The 25,570-nt window shown below is 41.8% G+C and overlaps 1 protein-coding gene across 6 annotated transcripts in view; it reads right to left on the minus strand.

Annotated features, from left to right (window-relative positions):
- The window catches only part of LOC106922496 (ELKS/Rab6-interacting/CAST family member 1-like), a 121,313-nt gene that overhangs the window by 81,953 nt on the left and 13,790 nt on the right, over positions 1-25,570 (minus strand). For 4 of the 6 annotated variants that reach the window (XR_015762195.1, XM_088003424.1, XM_088003421.1 and 1 more), the window contains exons 4-12: positions 25,065-25,220; positions 10,995-11,251; positions 10,728-10,899; positions 7,747-7,821; positions 6,690-6,845; positions 6,049-6,141; positions 4,638-4,805; positions 4,381-4,548; positions 800-937 (exon numbers count right to left, since the gene is read on the minus strand). Coding sequence is in view for 4 of the 6 variants with exons in the window: in XM_088003424.1 (XP_087859550.1) it covers positions 800-937; positions 4,381-4,548; positions 4,638-4,805; positions 6,049-6,141; positions 6,690-6,845; positions 7,747-7,821; positions 10,728-10,899; positions 10,995-11,251; positions 25,065-25,220 (1,383 nt within the window). In the remaining 2 variants the exon portion in view is untranslated. The remainder of the gene's footprint in view (positions 1-799; positions 938-4,380; positions 4,549-4,637; positions 4,806-6,048; positions 6,142-6,689; positions 6,846-7,746; positions 7,822-10,727; positions 10,900-10,994; positions 11,252-25,064; positions 25,221-25,570) is intronic. The other 2 variants (XR_015762196.1, XM_088003423.1) reach the window with 1 other exon arrangement.

A 25,570-nucleotide genomic window follows, 5' to 3' on the forward strand; every position in this document is an offset into this window, starting at 1 on the left:
AAACAGAAAAGCTGACCTCTATAGCTGCAGAACAACTCAGTGGCCAGTTTAAAGAAAAAGCACAAAAGTTCGCGCACCTTTAAAAAAACAAACAAACAACAAATGGTGCAAGAACCCAGAGTGCGCGCACAAACGAAGGTAAGGGAAGAAATGTCGAAAGGCTTGAGCTGAAAAACAGGGTATTTCAGAAAGTAGGGAAGGAATGGAAAGAAAAGAAAAAGGGAAGAAGCGGGAGTGTGTGAGCTCCGACTTCCTGCCAACAATCACACACCTCGCCGACACCGTGTGTGTAAGTCACTGGTCAATTCCAAACCTGCTTCCTGTGTGTGTGTGTGAAAGCCTCAAAAAGATCGAGTTTATAGCCTAATAATCTGTAAGAGCATTAAAAGGAAAGCTAAAACATAACAGATTTTGGTTTCTGAGAGTTAAAGTCAAATCCCCTGAAAAAGCTGCCTGCAGAGTCATAAATCCGGTGCTGCAGTATCGTCTTGAACCTGAATGTTCACACATAAACAGTGATCAATGAGTAAATCTGAGCCATGTGGCTCCGTGCCTGTCGGCTCCTTGTGTTTTACAAAAACAGCCTGTGAATAATTTAATAAAATGACAGCTCGTGTAATTATCGGTGTATTTCCATTTATTCCGAGTAACCGGGTCAACATGTGGGTGGTCGGTGGTTTTGCTCATAAAGCTTTTATTAATGTAACCTTGCTCGGGCGCTGACCCGAGGCTGACCAGCGGTGGGTGTTCATGTATTCGTGTACGTGCATCTTGTGTGTGTGTGTGTGTGTGTGTGTACTTTCTCAGCCAGAGCTTCCTCCAGCGTTCCCAGTGCGGTGTCTGTGTTTGACGTGTCCGTCTGCAAAGACTTGACTCTGTCTTTCAGACCGCTCAGCTGCTTCTCCTTATCCCGCAGCTGATCCTGGAGGTTCTCGATCTGTAGAGGGGAGGGAAGAAAAATAAATCATCAGCTGCTTTAGTTTTGATGCATATTTCATTACTGAATGCTAAAAATGATATTTTCTGGCAGGTGTATGGGCTCCAAGGGTTCCTAAAGTGAAGAATGTTACCAGCAAATTACACAAACTGACATGTCTAATTGAAAAATGAAGTTTTATGCCTCCATTCATCAGACAAACAACGTAACATGTTTTTTTTTTTTGTTCACTCATGTAAATAACTTTCAAAAATGAACAAATTTGATATTCTGATGGCATGTGTTGAAGCTCGGAGAGTTTCCAAAGTAAATCACAGGAGCTAAAGTAGCATTAGCAAGAATTACATCATAAGCTAATGTGGCTAAATTTCACAAACTAATTAAGCTACGCTATAATAAACAGTAGTTTGTGTTTTATTCATAAGAATTGTGTTGTTTTTTTTGTAACACAAAAAATAAATTAGCCAAGCTAGCATAGTTTGTTTTAGGGAACTTGTACACTAGCTACTAGGACTATGCTAATAAGGTAAATAGCATAGTTTTAACATTTGAACCGAATTGAACAACTAACTAAACCTTATGCTAAGTTTACTTATTACACCAGATTGTAATATTTGCTCAGCTCACTTGTGCATTTTACCACCTCGACAAAGAGTCATTGTCCGTTCCAGCTATGGAAAATTTGCCATATTGTCCTATCTTATTGCTAATTTGTATACCATCAGTTAGAAATGTACTAAATATCTAACTTGAATGCTTTTTGAATTTGAACTGAATGAAAAAAATCAACAGATTTGAAGATATATTTAAAACTACCAGCCAGACTTTTGATATAAAGTCAATTAAATTCTCTTAAGATTCAAATTTGCTGCAACACAAACTGCTACAGGAGATCCTTGCTGCCCACAACTATCCCCATCTACAAAAAAAGGGGCTGCGTCTACAGTTTATTTTTGTTTCACCACCTAAAGAGAAGATAAGGCAATGCGCTGAACTGTAAGCTAAAAAAAAAAAAAGAAGTAAAGCTTATTTTTATTGCAACTTTCACTTCTTTTTGTTTCTTTTCTCCTATCCTCTCAAATTCATCGTAAAAGCAATTCATTTCCTCAATAAAAAATGAATTGCTGACATAAAAATCTCTGACATAAAAAAGAACTGATTCTTGTTGAAAGCTTCAGGTGAATGAAAAAGGCAGAGAACTAGTGTTTCATACAACGCTTTGCTTCTTTTAACCCTCAAGCTCTTTCCCTCCACTCTCTCCCTTCTCAACCAATTTTCCTGCATATTGTAATTTTGATTTGGTGAAAGATTGATTTTGCCCTAAAACACCAAACTACCAGATACAGTCTAGCTGAAAAAATACAATAAATGGCCAAAAGGATTCATAGCCTTTGAAATTTCAACATTTTGTCCCGTTAGAAGCAAAACCTTTATTGGGACCAACACAAACACTGATAATGAGCAAAAGGTGCAACATTAAGGGGAAAAAAAAAACATTCTGTAGTTTATGTGATGTCATATTACATGCAAATCAAAGTGGCAGATGTGTAAAAATTCTGTTTTCATTTCTAATTGTCTTTTATCATAAACAACTGACTCAAAAAAGGAGGGAAAAATAGTCACCCCGATGTGCAACCTTTGACTTCTTTGCAGGTGGGAGATGCACATTTCCAGTACCAGAGAAAAGAGCAAGCATGTGTGTGTGTGTGTGTGTGTGTGTGTGTGTGTGTGTGGACTACAATAAAATATTTCCAGCACCTCATTAATCAACACTTAACCTGACAGCTTGACTGACACATCTTCTTCCTCCTCCTCACACTCCTGCACACACACACACACACACACACACACACACACACACACACACACACACACACACACACACACACACACACACACACACACACACACAGAGACAGAGAGGAGTCCTCGCTGTTGACAGTGAGAGGCCATGTGACTCTTTGATCTCGACAGCACACGAGCGGCGCGCTTATATACATATAGACACGCCGTCTGCGCTTTCTGCTCGTTCCATTTCAGTCCCGAGGAGATGGGAGATCACACGGTTATCTTCGCTGCTAATCAGCTGCAGGTTCGTGGTAATTTACTCACGAGAACAGAGAAGTTAAAACGTAGGAACGGGGTGGGAGATATGAAAACTGAGCGCAGGAATAGAGGGAGGAAATGTGGAAATCAAGGAGCAGAAAGCAGCGCCGTTTCTCTCTCTTTCTCCGACTCCGAACTGTATTCTATTTGAAGACAGCAGAGGTCATCATTTATTAAACAAGAGGAAGTCATTAGTATGCATCGGATTTTAAACACACCATGTCTCTCTCCTCCCCCTCCCTGTCCCTGCTTTATGTCTGCCTACTTGATTTTCCCTATTGATTAAGCTGTGCACATTTTCTACTTTGACATATTCTTCTGCAAGAGAAAGCGGGGGGCACAGGTGGGAAAAAAAAAGGAGAGTTGGTGGGAAATGGAGAGGCTTTTAAAGGAAACACAAAAATGTAAACAGGATCTCGTTTCCCGAAACTTGTCTCACCCACTGTCCTAAATAATATATGTTTGTATATTTTATATATTTGTGTATTATGAATGACTATCAAGATTCCCACAGAGATCCTCTCCGTTCTGAACGGGCAAACGTCCAAACTATGTTCTGTCCTACACCTCCATCTAGTGGCCAACAGTATGCATTGCAACTTCTTTTCAGGGAAGAAAAAAAAAAAAAAGATTTCTAGTCGCATGAAAAAAACCTCACAATTAAAAACTTTCAAATATTTTTAATTTAGAAAAAAACCTATAAGCTGTCCACAAAGGCTAGCTTTCTGATACTGTCTCACGCAGTGAGTGAAACTGTTTAAATTTAGCGGATCAACAGCAACTCACAAGTTCTTTACTTTGAAAAACAGCGTTAAAGTTGCTCCATTTTCTCCACCGTTTAGACGTCTAATCCCAGGAACACATTAAAACACATTTATACAGTTGTAGAAAGCAGCCCAACATTAAGCTTCTGGAATGACCTCAACCTTGATTCTACTGATGTCAAGGTTGCAATGTATGGGGTTATGTTTCAAAGTCAACAATGAGAAAGGAAACCAAGGAATTTAAATTACATCTTTCGATTCTGAGAAGAAAAGCGGTCAAATGTCCAGCGAGAATTATGGAAAAGGCTCGCTGAGGGCTGCAAAGATTGAGTCATTTCGCTGCAAATTGCTGAGGGACTTCTACGTAGTACTGGTTGAAATGTATAATTCTGAGAAAATCAATAGTAATTCCAAGCCTTGTCTTTAAAATGCAAGAAAGATGCACTTTGCGTTATCATTTGACCATGGAAAAAGAACAGCTAGTTCGACGGCGTTGGTAAACTTCTCACTGAAACTGCACTTAAAACATCAGAGTTTAAATATCAGCGGGACGCAAACGATGAAGCTTCCCACCTTTTTCTGCAACACGTTCACTTTGCGCTCCTTGACATCCAGCATGTCTTTGAGGTCCGTGATCTCCCCCTGCTGGGTGCTTTTCTCCTCCGTCAGCTCCGACATCTGCTGGCTCTTTTTCGAGAGCAGAGACTCCTTCTCTTCCAGGCGAAGACGCAAGGCGTCCACCTGAGCGCACGAAGAAGAGCAAGCGAGCGGAAATAAACGCTTGGAGCAAATAACGGCGATAAGCGGGGGGTGGAGGGGAGCAGGTTTACCTCGGTCTGCAGTATGGCAGCTCTCTGTTCCTTGGCAGTGAGCGACTCCTTGAGTACGTCCACGTGTTGTTTGCTGTCAGAAAACTGGTTGTTCAGAGTCTCCAGTTTGGTCCTGAGAGCCAGCAGCTCGCTGTCTTTGCGACTCAGCTCCTGTTTCGCCTGCTCCATCTGAGAAACGTGCAGGAAGGACAACATATCTAAATGTGTGCTGTAGACGAAAGCATGGCCTTCTTCTTTGATTTATATCCCTGTTGAAACTCACTGCAAGCATTTCAGACAGATTCAGTTTTTTAATGATGCATTTGTACCATTCGCCATCTTAAATGCGCTTGTTATGTAGCAAACAACTTCGACGAATTATTATTGAAAATTAGGTGGAGCATTTCTGAGTATTGTTGGTTTTCTTTCATCAGAAATGATCTTTTCTGCCTTTTTTGTTTTTTTTTCTCTCTTTCTTTCTCCTGTTCTTCTCATGATAAATAATAATGGTAATTGCAACAGGCAAGTTTCTGGACATGCACGGTGAATAAAATTTCAAAAGTGTTGCTATGATAAATCCAGCAGCCTCAATTACACCGACGTTTCAATTGCGATTGAAAAAAAACACAGCTTAAATGAATTATTAGTAGACCAAAATCAAGATGGCATTAAAACTGATGATGAGTGCAAGTAAACCAGTAGAGCGGAGAGTTCTTTCAGTGGAATACGTGCAACAACTTGAACTATTGCACACACAAAAACTAGTGTAAAAATCTCACTGGAAGAAATAAGATCTACTTAGTGAGATGATATACAAGTTAAATATGTTACTGGTACAAAAAGAAGTGCATTTATTGTCCTGGTTTTCCAAGTTCTCTGCTGAAAAGCAAACAAAAATTAGAAACACAAGTCAGACTAAAAAAATGTGAGCAGTCCATGTGAAAAGGTCTGGTTCGATTCTGCTGCCCACTCTGATTTTAAAGTCTTACTTTCAAAGGAACTGATGAATAATTCATTTTAAGGTAATCTAATAATAATTCCTCATATTTGTAGCTATTTTAAAATAAAAGACATAATCTCCATTTCTTTCAGCAGCTCACCCGACATGTCAATTCACACTTAAGGCATCTGAGGAGAACTGACCCAGACCTTTAAGCATGAAGCTTTTCGTTCTAGAAAACCAAATCAATTCATCTGCAAACCGACCCACTGGATCATGCAAGAAGAAAGAGGCGCAGGTTAGAGGCGGCAACCTGGAGGAGTGCGTTTTTAGCAGCTATAAGACCACTTACAGTGCAGAAACTGAAATGAAACGCTACAAGCCCAGCAGGCTGGGGTTCTACTGATAGACGCTACTTAAGCTTCAGCCTGTAAGAGATGAAGGAAGGAAGGGAGGAAAGAAGGAAAGCGGACACAGAGGTGCTTCTCTTACTGCAGACACCTCCTGCTGAAGCTCATTGGCTCGTTGCCTTAGCTCCTCCTTCTCTGATTGGCTGTGAGTTAGCTCTTCCTTCAGCTGTTCAACCTGGCAGGAGAGGAAGGGGTCAACACAGGGGGAGGCCTCCAGTTTTCCTTAAACCTGTTCTTCTTCCTCACATCTCAGCAGAGGGAGACGGAGATGTGAGGAAGAGACCTGATCGCGATGCCCAGCATGTCCGCCGGCGAGTGTGTAAATGTCATAAGCAGGAGCGGGGGGGGAAAAAAACAAAAAAAAAAAAAAAAACACGTCGCAGTGGAAATTAAACACATTTTTTAGTAAAGGGAGACTACTGGGGAAACTGAAATATGTAGTCTGAATGTATAAAACCCAGTAAATCAAATAACACTTTATTAAAAACCATGCTTTCATTAAATTCACTGAGAACATTTTATGCGTGATGTTAAGTTAAAGCAAACCTGTATCCCCTAACAGATAATAAAAACTATAGTTGTGATTCTGTTGAGAAAATGTTAATTTTTTTTTTTTTTTTTGCCTTAAGGAAGTGAAAGGAGATGTAAAGATCCTGAAGATTCATACCAGGGTGAAGCCTAAGTGTTGTGGGTAATGTGTGTGTTGCTCAGTGCATTGATCACCTTGTTCTTCATAAACTTGGAGTGGGATCTGTAGACCTCCATCTGTTTGATCTCCTCCTCCCTCTCCTCGCTGCTCAGAGCGCCGTTGGACTTCAGCATCATCACCTCCTCCTCCAGCTCCCTCATGCCGCGCTCCATGGAGCTGATCTTTGCATCCTGACAAATTCGTTCATAAACAGGTTACTTAAAAAGTTTGATCAAACGTGATTAATGCCTATTGCTGCTGTTGCTTCCTTACGTTTTTAACTGTACCGCCACAGATTTTCTCTTAGGTATGGTTTCGACTAGACCTTTTGAAAAACTTCTTTTTTTTTTCTTGCTGAAACATGCAATCCATTTTCATCTTTAGCTTTTTAGCTGTTTGGCTCAAACTGACTGCTCATAATTTCATCCACCTCAATAAAAACCACTCTCTCTTCAACTTTGCAGAAATTCCTGCAGCTTCTTCAGTGCTGCAGTCGACCTCTTCGCAGCTTCTCTGACTAGTTTTTATTTAAAATATTTTGGATACAGATCTATTGTTCAAATAGTTTTCTGATTTCAAGCGTAATTTATTTTTTTGGTACCCTTCTCCAACAATGAGATCCTCCTGATCCATTGTAACCACTCTGCCAACTGTGACTGAAGCCAGAGGATGCAAATCAGGAATTCCTGCCGGGATCATAATTTCTTTCAGGTTAAAGAGATTAAATATAACTGATGACAGATGTGAACTGAAGAAAACTCGAACTGAACCAAAACATGCTCCAGAAAAGTTTAATCGCGTGCAATGCAACCGTGTTACTGCTGCTCTTCAGTTGTTATAGTCAGAATAAATGTTAAATTAGAGGATATTTGTAAGGATCAATCCAAACAATCAACTTATTTCACAACACCTGTTGTTTTATTGGGTTTTCATCATTCAAGAGCCACCAGACTAAACTCTAAATCAGAGCAGAGCAAGCTTTTATTTGAAGCTAAACAATAAAATAAATAAAAGATTTTCTAATAAGGTTCTATTAAATCTGCACAAGTGTACCACAAGTATCAGAAATTAAAATGTCACCAAGACGCTTACCTTCATTTCAATAACTGTCTGCAGGGCCTTGGTCTTCGTCGATTCTGGCGCTGCTTCGTATCTCCTGTGAAGCTCCTGAGAGACACAAACGCCACGACGGTCAGCAGAGGACAAGCAGGAAGACACGGCGGGATGAAAGGAAGGAAAGACAGAGGAAGGAGACGATCGCGGGGCGGGAGAGGAGGCGAGGGCGGCTGACGGAACGGGATGGCGGCAGGGCTGGATGGCTGGCGTGGGCCGTGGTGCGGGAAGCGGGGAGGACGGGGAGTGGTGGGAAGGATGGGCCGAAGAAATGACGACGAAAGAAGGAGAGTGTGGAGGACAGGACGAGGTCGTGGGGACGGGATGGACGGAGTGGCGTCTGGGAGGAGGCGAAGGGACAGGGACGGACGGAGAAGAAGGGAGTGAGGGATGGCGTGATGGAGGACAAACAGGAGAAGGCAGAAACGGGGGGGACACATGGAAAGGAGGCGGGACAGGGACGGAGGGAGAAGCCGGAGAGGACGAGGAGGCAGAGAGGAGAGGCTTCCTCCGAGCAGAAGAGCTGGATTTTATCTTCCTCGGTTTGATCCGGCCGTCCCACATAGCTCGAACAGAAAGGAAGGAGGCTGATAACTCTGGCACAGTTTCACAGAATGATCCGACCTGACAGCCTGAGGTGACGCTAATTCGTTCAGTTCACTCACAAACTTAACCTGAACCTAAATTAATCTAAAAAAAAAAAAAAAAACACAACCAAAAACAATGTTTTTTTACAGACTCAAGTGAAAAACCTGTAACAAAGTCATATCATCCACACCACATCCACGTTTCTAAACATGTAGCTGCCTTCTGGTAGATCCTCCTCCATCACAGCTGCCTCACCAAATGAAACGGGAGTAAGGATGAGAGGTATGTGAAGGAGGGCAACGGTTGATGTGAAGGCACAAGAAGAAAAGGAAAGGACAGAGAGAAGTGCCGGGCAGGGCAAGAATAAAGCAGAAAGGAGGAGATGACACAGTATGCATCACTGCTTTTCTTTGGCCTCTTACACTTTGACAAAAGCAGCAAGCGCACAAAGACAGCAAAGTACAAAAACCTGGACATGTGAAGCAGACAGTCGGGTGACATCGCCGGAGGGGCTGGTAACATGCACGCCAAGTCAGATATTTCCTTCAAAAGAGCCCTGTGATATTATTGTTTGTGATAAATGATAAAGTTTGATAAGCTTCCGTCTGCTGAAGTCAGAGTGAACATGGTAGTAAAGCCGAGGTAGCTGTCTGAGACCACAGAAAGAAGATTGTAGCAGCTTATGAGTCTAATAAGGGATTTTAAAAGGCGTCAAAAGGACTTCAAATCCGGTATTCCCCCTTGACAGAAGTTAAGCGTTTGAAATAATTGCAGACACACCAAGTTCTCACTGTTCAAGGAGGTTTTAACTGAAAGCAGACTGCGGGACTCGTAAACAGGTCTCCCAAATCTCCCTTGTTATTGTTGATTTAACTGTAGAATCAGAAATTCACTAGTATAACTTTCACTGGATGTGTGGAGGAAACTTTAGCTCTCGAAGAAAACGATAACGCTTGGAAGAAGAGATGTTGGAAAAGAGATCAGGACTTCTGGATTAAGACTGTTTGTGCAGATGAGTCTAAATTTGAATTATTTGGAAATCATAACTTTTTTGTACCTTAGCATCAAGGACAAAAAAAAACACTACACATTTTGATTGTTTTTAATAATAGTTCATAAAGATAAATCAAAATTAAAATTGGCGACTCAAAGCTATACAAAACCTTGAGATCAGAAACCAGCATAAAACACCAATCAGCATCTCTGATAAAAAAAAAACCTCTCTTATTAATTTCACATAAGCCACAAAAGACTCATAGTAGTCAATGCTTTGGCTAAACCAATTTCCAAAATGCAGCTCGATTTTAAATCTTTTAACATTTTATTCTTGCAAGTCTTCTATACAACAGGTCTTTAATTAAGTGAACAGCCGCTCTGCTCCCAGGAGGCACTGTGCTTAAGAGCAGGAGATGTGGCAGCAGAATGCTGCAGGGACTGCTTTATTAATTAGTCGAGTAAAAAGTGTCCCGTAGGGGGGAAGCGCCAGCGGTACATCAGGAAATTAGCAAGACAAATTCTCAGCAGGAAGTATCTTTGAAAGATAGCATAATGCCACTGCGGTTCCTCGTGAGATCGCTTCCTGTAGTTCTCCAAACACCAGGAGAGATGCAGATGAAGAAACAGGAAGCATTTACAGAACGCTCATGAAACACGAAGAAACAACAGTTAGGGCAGGCTGACGTATTTATCTTTTGTTGATACGAACTCCTAATTAATGTGTTTAACTTTCACTGTACTATAATTATCAATGTGTGATTGAATGGGAATGACTGGTTTCATTTTAAACTGTCCTAGTAATCATTGTATTTCATTTCATATTCTGAAATGTTCTCACAATCATGTCCTGTTGAAAACACCGACTTTAACATAACATACGAGTTTATTTACTGTGGTGGCGGCAGCATCATTCTGTGTCAAGTCTGGAAAGTTAAACGCTTTTTCTGTACTTTGTGTCGTCATCTGCCCACATGTGAAAAAGTTAAAGTTCTTTAAACGGTTTTCCAAAGCCCTGTACGTACATTTAACTGGTTTTAAAGCACAAAGCAGCAAATAAAAGCATTACATTTATATCTATATGAATGCTTAATATGGGTGAAATATTTCATGACGCATCTCTGGCATTCTTTGTTGTTCATTTCACATTTGTGAACACTAGGGGGAGCTGTTGTATGACAAATCCTAAGTGTACAGGGCAAAATAAGTTTGGACAGAATTTATGAAAGAATGAATAAGAAAAGGCTGGAAGAACAAAAATAATCATTCAGGATAAGGTGTGTCTACATGATTGTTTGTAATCTTGCATAAATACTGCACATTGTAACCAAAGGTACATGCCATGGAGATCACACACACCATGGAGATCACACACACACCTCTCTGAGCTGAAGCATCTCCTTGTCTTTTTGCTCCAGCAGCCCCTCCAGTTGGTGGATGGTCATCTCTGCGTCAGCGAGTCGCCTCGTTCGCTCGTGGTCCTCCTCTGTCGCCCGCGACGACAGACCTTTACTCTGCAACATCTCCAACAACTTCTTTATTGACTCATCCCTATCAGACAAAGAAGGGCACACAAGTCATGCAGAACCCGAAGCATTTTCAGCCGGAAGAAGTTATGCAACCGCTGCGAGTCCCTCCGCCTCTACCTGGCGGTCAAAGTGTGCTTCTGCGTGTCTATCCTCAGCTCCATCTCTTCCACAGTCTTCCTCAGGAGGAAGAGCTCCTTGGCCTGCCGCTCAAACTCGCTGTGGAGACGAAGGAAGTTCTCCTCGGTCATCTCCTGAGGGGGAATGGGCTGGGCGCCAAGTCGCCCGGACTCCGAGTAATCGGATTGGAAGAGCTGATTGAGATCGCGCTGGATCCTGAGCTCGTCTTGTAAGGCCTGGATGGTGCACTGAAGATGCTGGCAGGACAGAGACATAATCAGTTAATAACCGGGAGCATGTAGGGATGCTAAACGAGGCGATTATTAGAGTGCGAGTAAGAAACCTTCGCAGAACAAAGCAGGTTCGGGCTCGCTACAGTTCAAACCGAAAGATGCTGTGTGGCATCTGCCGTAATTATGAATCCTTCACCTCGACACAAAGCATGTTCTGTGTTTGCGCTGCTTTCTCCGAGGTGTTCTGGCCCCATCCCACAGCACGCTGTGGGGATTATATTTCCCTGGTGACCTGCAAGCTCCTGGGGATCACAAGGTTGAGCCGAGGTAAGCTGCAGAGCAAAAGAACATTTGCCCGGCTGCAGTCATCCTATTGTCTACTCTGCTGAGGATAAATAGGAACCACCGGAGCTGAAACGACGGCCGCCGGAGTTACTTTTCAGCTCGTTTTGTTCGTTGGTGTCTCTGCGGACAGGCACGCACACTACAGATCCATTGGGAAATATTCAGGGGGGAAATATGCAAAAAAAAAAAAAAAATCCAACAAAATGTTATTCTGATGAACATGGAAAATTCTTTTATTTAAATATTCTTCACAGCCTCTATGTCACTCAGTATGCAGAGTTTTATTTGCACACTACTCATGATGCAGTCATGGTACTTCAGCCTTAATTTAAAAGATAAAATGCAAGTAGTTTAAATCCGGTTGTTGTGCATTTTTGGCTTAAAATAATTATGCATGAGTAAAAAGTTAAGTCCAGGTACATTTGCAATATAGTGTGCAGCCGTTGTTCATTTTACAGTGTAAAATTCACTTCAACTTCACTTCTAAATTATCTTTCTACATTTAATTATACCCAAAACACACCAGAGCTGTTCTCAGTACAGCGGAGCAGCTTCTTTACTGCTACAAGCTGCTACAACAAGAACATCCCAGAGACAATAATGAGAAGAATCTAGAACAACTCCAGCTTTATTAAATTAACACCATACTTCTCATTTGACAGCACGATCTCTTCAAAGCTACTGGAATGAGACGAAGAGGCGCGGACATTTATTTGGTTGCAATTTGCAACATCAAAGCCAGATGTCACTATTCTATATAATTATAGCTTTAATTATCTTAACTCCAATATGTGCAGTGAGGTTTATTGATTTGGAAGTTGTATATATTAAAAAGAAAACTATCCCCCAGTCCTCATCAGCGTGAATCACTGCAGGATGAACCTGGAAACCACAACGCATCACATTTAGAGGCGTGGAACAACAACATCAAGCTACAGCCTGACTGATTTGCGCTTTTAAACCCTCTTACGATCTTGGATCATCTGAAGCGACATCACGGATACCGACAGAGACCGACAGAGGCAGCACATGTGTGTCATCTTTGCAGATGTGTTACTAAAGCGCGCTGACAGGTGCATATACACAGTTAGAACGGCTAAAGAAGATTTGACACAACCGGCTCTGAGTCACTGTCAGTTAAAGCTGGAAGTGATGTCACCGTGATGTCTACTTAAATGTGCCACATGCGACCTGAACGGCTGCCAGGTCATCACCTTAGGAGCCGCGGTGTGTTCCCAGAGCTAAAGACGACGCAGGCAGCAGAGAGGAGGGAGAAAAGCAACACTAATAAAACAAGAAGCTGGGGAAAGAACGATGGTAAAAGACGGCGTCACGTTCCTGCAGCAACGGCCGATCGGCATCGAAGCGAAGAAAGAGACGAAACAACCACTAGATACGACGAGAGAGAAAAGGTAAAGTCAAAAGGACCAGATAGGGATCACACAAACACTAAAAGCTTGCATAAACAGAATCATTTCAAGGCCTTTATTGCTCCAAATGTGTCCAGTTTGTGTTCCCTGACAGCCAGGACAGAATCATCGCTGCTCTCTCCCCACCCAGTTGGGTTTATTTCCACATTCCTACTGACACGAATAAAAGACAATTAGCAGTGTTATCATCTTAATCATTCCCTGGCTGTTGCATCCCCTCTGTGTGAATGTGGGTTAGGGCTGCTGACTCATACAGTAGAGCTGCCTCGCACAAACTCAAATAGGTTGATAGCTGACATTTCTGGGACTTCCCTGAAGACCGAGAGGCAGGCGAGAGAATAAAAAGCCTCCTTTTCTCTTCGCTTTTGTTTCTGATCTAATCCCGGCGTCTTCACGGCGGCAACACATCCTGCGTCGCGTTATCGTAACGTTGGCCCAATTCAGCTGTCGAATATCCTTCAACATATTGAAATTGAGCTCAAATAACACAGGTGAGTGACATTAAAATATGATGACTGATGAGCAATTTAAGCAAATAGTGATCATTGGTTGTTCTTTGATTAACAAAAATAAAAAGTGCACGATCATGAGTGTTTGATTGCTCACAAGACTCCATGTGATGCGTCATCTGCACCGGCAAGCGAAAGTTTGCCAAGCTCCACAACAAACATGTGGATGATCAGGTCAAAGGAGGCAAAGTTAGACTTTTTCGCCTAAAAAAAAAAAAAACAAGACAGTGCATCTTAAAAGCACCGTGGTCAGCATTATTTGCAAACAAGAGAAGTTTGTGGTCACCTGAACCTTCTACCAATATACCAAAGCTGAGTAAGACTCAGTGGTCACCAACACGTATATTCACACCAAGAATCTAAATGTGTTTGTTACAGAAGCACATTTAAACACAAACGTGGAGAAAAATGCCACAATGGTCTTCCTAAATAAAAAAAAAAGTAAATCAAGCGGACTTCAGCAAGGAATCCAGCAGATGCAGTACGATGTCTGGCACACAACTTCAAAAGGCAACATGGGAAGAATTCAGAAAGAGAGCAAGAGGGAGCGAACATATCCATGCAGCTGGAATGCAAAGCTGAAAAATGCCAGACCACAAGAGAGAGAGAGAGAGAGAGAGAGAGAGAGAGAGAGAGAGAGAGAGAGAGAGAGAGAGAGAGAGAGAGAGGGAAATATTGCAAGGAGGAAAAGAAAACCAGAGTCAGAGATAGGAACAGAATGAGAGAAAAAAGAGAGAGAAAACAGTTTAGATGCATTTACCAAAAACAGAAGGGTGATAGGACGAAGGTCTCCTCAGTTTCCACTGAGTCGTCAACTTTGACCCTGTCAGAGCTCGACCAAACACTGACATGCAACCATAATCGCACACAAGAGCTGGAAAGACTCATTAACAACACAAACGAGTCACGTTCCCTCAAATAAACCGATACAGGTGATCCGAAACCCACACTTATGAGAAAACCTGCACGCCTTTTCCGCTTTAACTGCTTCATTGCCGTTTTGTCCGCAGTTAAGATTCTGCGTCAGGCTTTGACTTGATCAGATGAGACAAGATAACAATCAATCCAATTAAACACTGATGCCGATTACATCTTCTCCGACAGTCCTCATATGTTTGCATTAGAAACATCCTGCAGGACGTCGGCTACAAACGCGGGGCATGCGTCTGTGATGCTAATTCACAGATGAGAGACGATGCTTTTCTGTAAACACAGACGAGTACAGCAGACTGAAACGACTGTGGATCGCCTGAGCAGTAGGCTCTTCATATTTTAATGATGTAAAAACACAGTCAGCAGAAGCTATAACGAGCCTTTATGATGCATTTTGAACATGAATTCATCGGTGACCTTACCTGCCCTTGGCGTCAACATCCAAGCAGGCAAAAAGCTTCAAGCTCTCTACATTCCTATGAACAATCTATACAGGCCGCAGGAAAGAGACAGCAAAAATAAAAAAGTTGAGCTCCCATCAACTCGTCCTTTCACTTGTGTGTGTATAAAGAAAGAAAAATCATGTGGATCCAACTACCCACATGATTGAAATTCACCCCTTGAAATCAGCTCAGAATATATTTCCTGTGACCCTCAAGTCGCTTTTTCCAGAAGGTTTCGAAAGTTGTTACAAGTCATTGAATCTGTAATTATTGGAAGAATCTGATGTTAGGAATCAGCATGACCCAGCCTCCCGCCCTCAGCCCCCCACTCCTCACAGGTGGTGCGCCCACATGGAGGGGACTTCCTGCTGCTTTCTCAGGGTGAGCCGGGTCGACCACCAGGCGCTCGCCAGCCAGAGACGTTATGGTGGAGATCGTTTCCCGGGGTTTCCCAATAAGAGCAGATCGCATAGTAGATCCTCTGGAAGGACTACACAGGAGGAGCGTAAACTAGAATATCATCAAAAAAATAATTTATTTCAGTAGTTTAATTTTAAAAAGTGAGATTTGTAAATCAACACAGTAAATTGAGTGACAAATTTCTAGGCTTTACTTAATTGGTGTTAATAATGACGGCTTGCAGCAAATGAAAACCTCAAACCGAGTTTCTAAAAACAATTAAAAATACTGTATCTGTACTTTTATCATCTTTAACCCATGCTAAAAAAAATCTGAAATAAATACTTGAAAAACATAATTTTTTGGAAACAATTTGCAGAAAATGAATACCTTTTTCAATTGTATTCTACATAAATGAGATAGCCTAGGTACATTGTTAGAATCAATAAAACAAGCCAAAGATCTCTATTAATGTTTTAGGCCGGATTTTATTCATTTAGCGTTCTTGTGCAGCTTTAAAGAGAGATTTTTAGGAGAATGGAAACTATGGAAGAAAACTTTCTTTTCCTTTTTCCCTGACGGCATTGAACTTCTGCACGAGGCAGAAAGACTAAGGAGTGGAGAGGTGGTGAACCACACTATTGTTAAACAACACCTACACAAATATGAATGCAACAGACGACTCCTCAGAGAAAAACATCTCCAACACGACATTCACATTTACAGAAGTGAGAAGCAAACAAGAAAAATGATTTTGTTTCCATCTTTGAAGGAAACCTTTTACTGTATGGAAGAAGCTGAAACAATCCTCTCAGTCATTAACAGACATCTTACTGTCAGTAAGAAAAATGTTATATAATAGGGCAACTTACATTAGAAACAGCAGGAAAGTAATATACATTTCCAACCGTCGGCCCAGCGGGCAAGTGCCCAGTATGCCCTGGTGGATACCTACTACAGGTAAGCTAATGACAGCTCATGAGAGCTCCACATACCCCGTTTTGACCAAATTCAAACTACTCTTTCAGGATAAAGGGGTAGACAATTTCAAGTTTGAGCTAGTGGCACAAAAGATTTTACTCCTGAAGACAAAAAGTCAACTTATGCAAATGCATTATCTGCGGGGAAAAAAAGCATAATTTTTACTTTGTAAATTCTAAGAAAAAATATGATGCACACCAAATAATAAAGTTTAAGCAATGCTGCTTTTTGTGTTTTACCTCTATACATTCTACAAATCAGGAGTAATATGTCCTTTCGCGCAATCATTATATGTAATAGAACATTTGCAAATCAAAATGCGCAATCACTGGAACTTGATTTAGAATCAGAAGGAGATGAGAGAGGACAGGACAAGAGAAAATCAGCTTGTGAATATAGTGACAATTTCTCCATCCTTCCCTCTGGGCACTGCTCATCTGTCGTCCAAAATTAAGCATCCCTGCTTTATTACTCCTCCGCCTCATCCCTCGCTTATTCCGCTCTCGCAGGGTGAGTCATGCTTCCCCCTCCCATTTTCGCAAACAAGACACGCTGTGACAGGAAAACACATGCACACACATTTAGACGGACACAAACACACACGCCAAGCACACGCTGAAGCCCACATGCGGAGACACGCATGTGATGTTGGAAGCAGTGGTCATGCTGTGTGTGTGTGTGTGTGTGTGTGTGTGTGTGAAAGTAATGGCCGTGAGGAGTTTGAAAGCATCGCCCACTCAGGCATTAGACAAGAGGAAGATTAACACACTTTCTCTTTCTCTGAGGATAAAGGTGGAGGATGAAGAGCATAATGAGGAGGAGGAAATAGATTTTTGAAACAGATGAGTGCCCATTTCTAGAGGAACAAGAGAAAGTTCCTCCTTCCATACACAAGTATGGAAGGAGGATGGAAAGTTGCAAAAGATGGAAAATAGACATAGAAAAACTCTTCTAATTGTAACGATAATTTCAAATGTGCGTACTAGTGGGTAAAGCCTGCTCTGCTAAAGAAAACACCTACGCTTAGCTAAAATCTCCCTTAACATTGAGGGAGAACAAGTTATATTCTGATGAAACTTGTGAAAAGGTGGTGGTGGCAGCATCATGCTGTGGGGCTGCTGGTCTTGACGTGGATCTGGATTTACTTGTAGATGGATGGGCTTATGATCAGTTCAAAATAACTCTTTAGTTTGGACCTAAAGCTGCAGATGTGTGCAAGAACATTGTGCTAAAACATGCGACGGTTGGGTGAAACCAAAGTTAAACTTTTCAGCCACAAAGAACAGACCTGGGTTATTTGTCACGGCAGCTGTTTTTGTACGATTTTATGCGTTGGCTCGAAAGCTGAAGCTGAAGAGGGATTTCATTTTTTTCAGCATTCAGTTCAACAAAGGATGACCTCAGCAGAGGAAAATTGAAGTTTTGGAGTGGCTCACATAGAGAAACAAAATATTTTGGGTCCTCACAAGAGAAGAGTGTAAAAATTGCCAAATCAAGATTCGGCATGATAATAGTCTACCGCAACCTAAGGAGACAAAGATGGAGTTTTCCTTTTTAGTATTTTTTGGTCAGAATGGATAGAGAGAATCCGCACAGAACAATTTATGAGCGTTGCCAAAGATTTCCAAATAGATTTAGGGCCGGGCTTTGACCAGGTTATTGCACCTCTTTCATTTCTTAAATATTTTTCCCCAAGTCTGTTCTGTTTGCGTAACACCAAAGATTTCAGAAGCAGGGAGAGCAGCGGTGCAGGGAAAGTGGGAGTGGCTGCACTGTAATTCTGTTCACTCCCTGAAAACTTCTCCCAGACTTGCTCCTTATAAGGGAAGACATGGCTACCGCAGACAGAGACGCACTACGGTGGAAGGAGAAAGTGGATGGAGCGAAAGGAAAACAAATCACAAAGCCACAGAATCGTGTGAAACAAACAGAGCCTCTCTTTCCTTTCGGTTTCACATGGGTCTCGTCTCCCGTTTCTTTTCGCAGATAAATGAACGCGGAGAGGGTCGACTCCCCGTTTGAGTTAAAGTTTTATAAGCCTCCGCTCCTTCCCTTCCCTCTCTCAGTGAAATTTTCACCACACGTATCCTTCGTCACGTTTCTAATCCATACCTCCTCCCTCCTCTCCGTCCATCTGCCTTTTTCTCCCCTGCCCTCGCTCCCTGTATTTATTTTAGCCCTTCTCTCTCTCTCTCACCTACCTCTTCATCCTGGCTGAGCAAACACACAGGTTTAAGGACCATCTGTTACTGATGAGCATTCATAGGTGGAAAAACACACGGAGCATACTTCTAAATCTCAAAGCACAGGGACAGCAGCAGTAAATGCACCGCTTTCTCGTTGTTTCTTGGGCCTAAAACTGCAAAGAGAGTGAACAGGCTCACGCAGAGGCTCTTAACAGGAGAGGAATGAGTCATAGGTCCTCGAGCGGAGCAGAAGGAGCACGAAGAGATGGAGATAGGATTGTTTCTGTGCTCGAAAACACCACTTTTAAACATTTCTGCTGAGCCGGCTTGCTGCTTCCTTCAGGGCCGCTCAGTGTAATATTCACCCTGACAAACAAAATCACGCTCAGATGTTTGTTTGTTTTTTTTCTCTCTTGCCTCCACTGAACATCAGCTTCCTTACTGCTTGCTGTGCAGAAGCCAAGATTAGATGAAAGTTTCAGACCACCAATTTTGTACTGCAATAACAGCTTCTCCTGACATTCTGTTGCTGCAAAAATATCTGCATGTTTGTGCAAATGAATGTAATGTTTAGAAACCAAATGATGTCTCGCATCATAACTACAAAGAAACAATAACAACACAATAGAGAATATACAGTTGAAGCCATGATGACCATGCTCAAAAGCTATTGTCAGTAATCCTAACCGTCTTAAAATATAAACAAGTTTGTCTGATTTTATGTTAGAAAGTGAAGAATAGTGCAATTCTGTGTCTTTTTATACAACGTATGTAAATATCTGGCTTCAGCTGTACATAGACACACATACATGTTTATCTCTAGTTAGAAGTGTCTGCAGAACAAAAGTCAGGGTATAAACCAACCCCAAACACACAAAAAATAATTAAACTGAACTGAAAAGGGGGGGGGGGGGGAAACACTTATTTAGAATCGCAATCAACCTGCGAGCTCAGAAATTAAAATGCGTCATCATGCTTTACTTTATCCGTGTCGCATTCTGGTGGTTTTCCTGGCATCTCAAATCAACACAGAAGAAAAGCACACCACCTGATAGTAACCAATGTAAAGCAATAACCAGGTTTAAATTAATAGACAACATTCATCATTCTCAGTGTAATTTAATTCTAGCCGAGAAAAGAGAAATGCTGCGAAATGATTCACCAAAATATGAATTTACACTTAACATGTAACATTAGTACATCTACAGCTACGTGAAAAAAATGTGTAAAATGTCAGAGCTTCTGTTAAGTGCATGCTCAGCTTTTTTCCCCCCCACACATCCCATCAATCAATGTTTTCCACTAAAACACTCATGTAAAAGTCACTATGTTTCACAAAAAGCGATTTTTTACTCTAAATATAACATCTCGGTCCTTATTGTGATTTATTTCCTATTGGGCATCCTCGCTTTCCCACACCTTCAAGTCTTTTCATCCACTTTCTTCCCTCATGTCACATCGGCTTCCATCAATCGGGCCGATCTCGACGTTTCATCTGCTTCCTCAGCTCGGTTTGTTCTCATCAACTGTTTTTTTCTTGCCCTCCCTCCTCCTGGAGCTCACTTTCTGTCTTCATCCATCCTTCTGTCTCCTGATTTACTCTCTCGTCCTTTTCATACGTTTTATACACCTTTACATTTCGAGTCGTGTTCCTGATCCATTATTTACCAGCAGCCAAATCACTGCTGGTAAATAATCACCCCACCTATATCTCCCTCCCTTTCTTCTGCGACTATGGCGGTGTACAGATTGCTGGCCAAAGCGTTTCTAAGAGCCAGCTGGCACCCAAACTCTTGCTGGGACCATTTTTTTTTCTTCTTCTTCTTCTTTTCTGCACGGTGAAAAGAAACTTAACACGGGAAGCTTTTGGCAACATAAATTTCCTTTAGATCTGAGCTCCGTGGAGACGACCTGAGAGCTGGGGACAAAGTAATGAAATAAGAACTGCAAGAGGCACAAATGGGATCCTGGCGTAATAACATTAAGTGATTTGAAGTGATTATAAGCCGTCACTCAGGGAGCAAAAAAAAAAAAAAGCTGATACGAAGTGTTGTGAATCATTCTGGCAGCTGTTTTCGCTTTAAAGTGCTCCAACGAAACAAGCAAATAACCAGTTTTGCTTCTAATAATTCAAACCGGGATGGCCTCTCTAAGATGTTATACATTTGTTGGGTTACATTATTGCTATTCAATTTCAGAATGAAATACTTACGTATGAAAGTAAGTTATTTAAAGGAAAAGACAGATGACAGGACGAGGCAGAAGGGTGAAGGAGAATCTCCTTTTTTCTGTCTCATCTCCGTCCATCTCATCCGATCTCTCACCTGGAGGTAAGGGCTGCCCAGGTGTAACAGGCGCTGTGCTCAACTGTCTGTTCGAGTTACACTCACACACAACACGCAGCGACACACCGCTGCTTTGATTTTCCTGCAGACAAAAACTGAACCTCCTGAGCCAATAAATGTGTACTTTCTAATCCATGAACCACTGAGCCTGCAGACATGCAGCAAACTACGTCAATAAGACTCGTGTGTTGTGACGGACGTTAAAGTTTCCTCCATCTGCAGACAGACACACATGAACTCTCTTCTGTTTCCCACCAGCACTCTACTCGGCTAAATTATTCACAAGAGTCAACACAATGCAGCAGAATCGTACTGCTTTATAACACAAACGCAGGGCTTTTTTACATCAAGCCACAACCAATTTCTTTCAATTTCCACAAAAACACAAACCGTTTCAGAAATATAGAAACAGAGTAATATTGTGCTCAGAAACTCTTCTGGTTTGACCGAGGTAGTCATACCAGTTTTTGTCTTTTTTTTTTTTTCATGTTAGAACTATATACGACAATGTTTTTTTTTTTTTATGACAAAGTGCAAGGTATAAGCACATTTATGTAAGAGTCAAGTGAGTCTGCACCCTTTGGCACACTGAAGCCCATTTGTCTTGACCCTTTGCATACAAATCCATCTGCAAGTTCACACACAGACACACACACACACTAGCTGGTGTAAAAAAAATTTGTTTCCACTTATAATCAGCTGGTAAAAATCGTTCAATTCGGCTCCGAACACAGGCCTTCCTCCTCCCTCCGAATCTCTCGCGCACATTCACACCCGTGCTGCCTCTGACGTCAGGCCAGCGCGCCTCGTTCGCAGTACAGTAGATGATAGATTGCATCTCGCACTCGCAGAAACGGACGGACAGAGTGGTTATTGTTCAAGCTGCTGTGATTTAGTGCCGGGACGAACTTGCACCAAGGAAGGAGCGCGATGCACTCGCACAAAGAAGTCAAAGCTTGATTTATGGGGAGAGTGAGGAGTCAAATGAAAGCAGTGATGCTTTTCCTACTGCTGCTTGACTTGTAATTGTGGCGGAGCGGCTATCTGGTTTGAGGGAAGGAGCACAAGAGGCAAAACTGCAGGCCAACGAGAAGGAAAAGGGGGAAATATGCGCATTCCACACATTCCTTCAAGTTCTCCATTTTCTCCCACTTTTTTCCTCCTTTCTGCTTGAAACATTGATCTTACCTTCTGCGATCAAAGAGGAGGAACGAATCGAGTCAACACATTCAGACACACACACGTGCTCTGTGTGTGTGTGTGTGTGTGTGTGTGTGTGTGTGTGTGTGTGTGTGCAGACAGTAAAGCAAGGCAGCGCGCTGAAGGAGATGAATGAGACTGACCACACTGAAAAGAAGAGACACCAGCGGACTGAAAGTTGGACTTAGTGGGACGGCCGCATGTCCGATGTTTTATAATAAATTCTGGAGTGAACCGGCTCCGCGGGTCCAGATGGAGAGTGGGGAGTGTGTGTTGGTTGTGACAGGGAAGGAATCTGGTGGTGGGAGTGAAATAACAGTAGAACAAAGAACGGTTGGGAAAAAAAAGAAAGAGAAAGTCTTGTGACGATGAGTAGAAGGTGCAACGAGGGAAAGTTTACTGAATGTGGATGAAATAAAGATGGATGGTTTTTAAGATAAAATGTCTCATGACAGTTTTCCTGGACGAAACTCGGGTCATTGTTTTCTCACTATGTGAGAGGTGCTTCTGTTTCCACATTGTTGCTGTGCTGTCAGTCAGCTCTATATGATATTCTCTAAGCAGCTGCTGCTTTTACAGTTCTTTCAGTTTGTTTCTATTTCAATGGTGTGCGTGTTTGTTTTGGGGAACAAACACTCCCTTTTGGTACGAGTGCATGTAAAAGCTCCTCATAATCACAGTTGGGTATGGTGGAAGGTCTGGTACGATCCCACAGGCCCTGGAAAAGTTGGGCAAGTGTCTGAACTCTTTGAAATACCGTTAAGTTTGAAATTAGGTTGTCACTGGACCATCTCAAAGGGTAACGATGAAAAACTAAGGCGAGATAAACACAGGAATGGTTCTAGTCAGTCGTCTTCTACGGATATTTTTGTCCCCAGACCTAAATCCTAAAAGAAACTTGTGGGGCAAGCTGAAGATCAAAGTGTTTCCAGCATGTGAAATGTTTTAAGAGAAGAGTAGATGCCAACAAAAAGGTGGTTGGACAGAGCATTGCCAGCATGGGGCACTAATGTTAGTGGCAGAAGTGATTTTGGTGATTAAGAAATATGTCTTATCAACTTGCCCGCTGAATAAATTTATTCAAAGGCTGGATTTTTCATAAATATTAAGTAAAGCGAGCATGTCGAGAGAATACAATGGAGAAATGGAGAAGAGATGGAAGAGGATAAGAGGAGAAGAGATAAAGATAATGAGTCAGGCATGAAGGAGGAGGTGAAAGTGGAGAAGTGTGGAGGGAGGAAAAGGCAGAGGGTGGAGAAGAGATGAGCTTTCCTCAGCGGGGGAGTGAGTTGGCTTTTATGTGTCTGGACTCATATTTATTAAAATTTCTGGAAGGTAATTTAATCCTATTTCTAACACCAAGATGATGGCGAAGACTGAGTGGTGAGGACACAGTAAGGAGAGCCGACTTAGGACGTGACGGCGCCGAGAGAAGAGAAGGTTCATGAGTCGGAGGGGAAAGAAAAACAAAAAAGTGGAAACAAGATTTAAAGTATCCATACAGGGAATACTTCTTCATTCTAGAGCTGAGATGACATGCTTGCATGTTGAAACGCGTGTGGGTATCCATTGTTACAGCACCGGCACCGATCCAGAGGGAAAAGAGCTTGAGGGCAGCTCCAGCAGACCAGCTATATGAGGCATTAATAAATTCATCAACCCTTTGTTCATCAGCGAGGGCCTTATTTAAACCGAATGAATCAAAGATTCATTAAACTGCTGGAAAACGTGTTCTGATTTAATTTCCTATTGCATAATTTCACATTCCAATATGACTTCTTTTTGTTTTTTGCCCCCACATTTGCCTCCAAATTAACCTTCAATAAATGTGCGTGCACGCAAATAACACCGCCACAACATAAATGCGGCATGCTACAAAGTCTGAGGAAAGCTCTCTGAAGTGGCTTCGCGGCGTTGATGTGAGAAACGAGGCGCTGCGGCTGCAGCTACATGTGTGCATGTCATCTCTTGTATAATATTTCAGCCTGCTGCCAGACAAGCAGAGTCTCTGTCTCATCCAGATGGCTGCAGCACCAACAGACAGCTGGGAGTCCCTAAACCAGGCCGCGCTGCCTCATCTGTGGCTCTCCACTCACGGTGCCGAGACAAATCTACCAACACAGACCATTAAAATAAACCCTGCCTGTGGTGATGGCTGCAGTCTGCGGGAGAATTACGCTAAAGTCATTTTCAGTCTGTTATCTGTAACTTTTCTTTGTTTTAGGGTAATCCGGACAGTTAATTAAGTCAATAATCTCTCATCATTGTGAATCTACAAAACACTTAAATAGACAAAATGATACCACTTGGACTTTTTCACATCTCATCCTAGCAGAGATTTTCATTTTAGCCCTCAAATCAGAATTTTAGCATCCCATCGTCATTATTAGCCACACAAATCAGCATCATTTTTTGTTCATGCCCATGCTGGGCTTTTGTTTAGCTCATTTCTCCCTCCTTTATCACTGCTACAGTTGTCTTTATTGCCTGCTGTTTATGCACATTGAAGCATATTTATGTGTTAGAATGGCCCAGTTAAAGTCTAGAGCAATATCCAACTGAGAAGTCATGGCAAGACTTTAACCGCTAGCTGATTAAAGATGATGTTGAGATAAAAAATTTTTAAAAAAAAACATCAGTAAAAGATAGTATGACCAAGTTTTAACTCAGATGGGCTATATACCCCTTAGTAATACAACTATGTTTTGTTGTTGAGACCAAGTCACACCACTAACCAAAGCACTAGAGATCATATAATAATGTACATTATTAGCTAAATGCAAAGTTTTCTTAGTAGGGGCAGAAAAGATACCAAAGGAAGATGAAATACCAAATTATGTAGAAAGGAAGAAGTGATTACAGAATATAACAATTTTTCAGCGAATTGACTATTAAACACTAGTTTCACCTTATAATTCCCTCTGACGTCAGACAGAGGTCTGCAAAAAGACTAAAAAATATGCATTCAATGTTATCTGTTCAATATCATTAAGTAAGCTATTCTTTTTCTTTTTTTTTGCTTCAAAAATGTCCTGTAAAACTGGCTACAAGCTGAAGGCCTCCTACCTGTGTCTCTTCCTGCACCACCCTATATTGCTCCTTCCACACGGCCATCTTTGTGGCTTCGTCTTTCCTCAGCGCTCTCTCCTTCTTCAGCTCTGGACTCCAAAACGTCTTTATGGAGTTCATGGAGGAGCTCAGCTTGGACTCTTTGCCCTCCAGCTGCATGAAACCACAAGCAAACGTTTTGTCACTTCGTCTGATTTAAGTGCTCACTTGCAGCAGAACCCAAAACTGTCTCCAGTCCTGACTCGATAATACAGCGACCCTTTGGTTTCTCTTTTACGGAAAAAAAAACAACAACAAAAAAACACAATTTCTACACGTGTAAAATTTAACATAAAACCTGCTTTTCCCGACTTCAATGTTTAGCATTTTGTTATTGAATTTAGCGGTGTCCATGACATAAGATCACAGAAATCTCCAGTAAGTAGATTTCTGTTGTTTTTATTGTTGTGGTTCACATGTGTTTTATTTTGTAATGCGTCACATGCATTTTTCACATGATTTTG

Source organism: Poecilia mexicana, unplaced genomic scaffold (assembly GCF_051168715.1).
Source record: "Poecilia mexicana isolate PSO_F unplaced genomic scaffold, ASM5116871v1 scaffold_23, whole genome shotgun sequence".
In the NCBI taxonomy this organism is placed as follows: domain Eukaryota; kingdom Metazoa; phylum Chordata; class Actinopteri; order Cyprinodontiformes; family Poeciliidae; genus Poecilia; species Poecilia mexicana.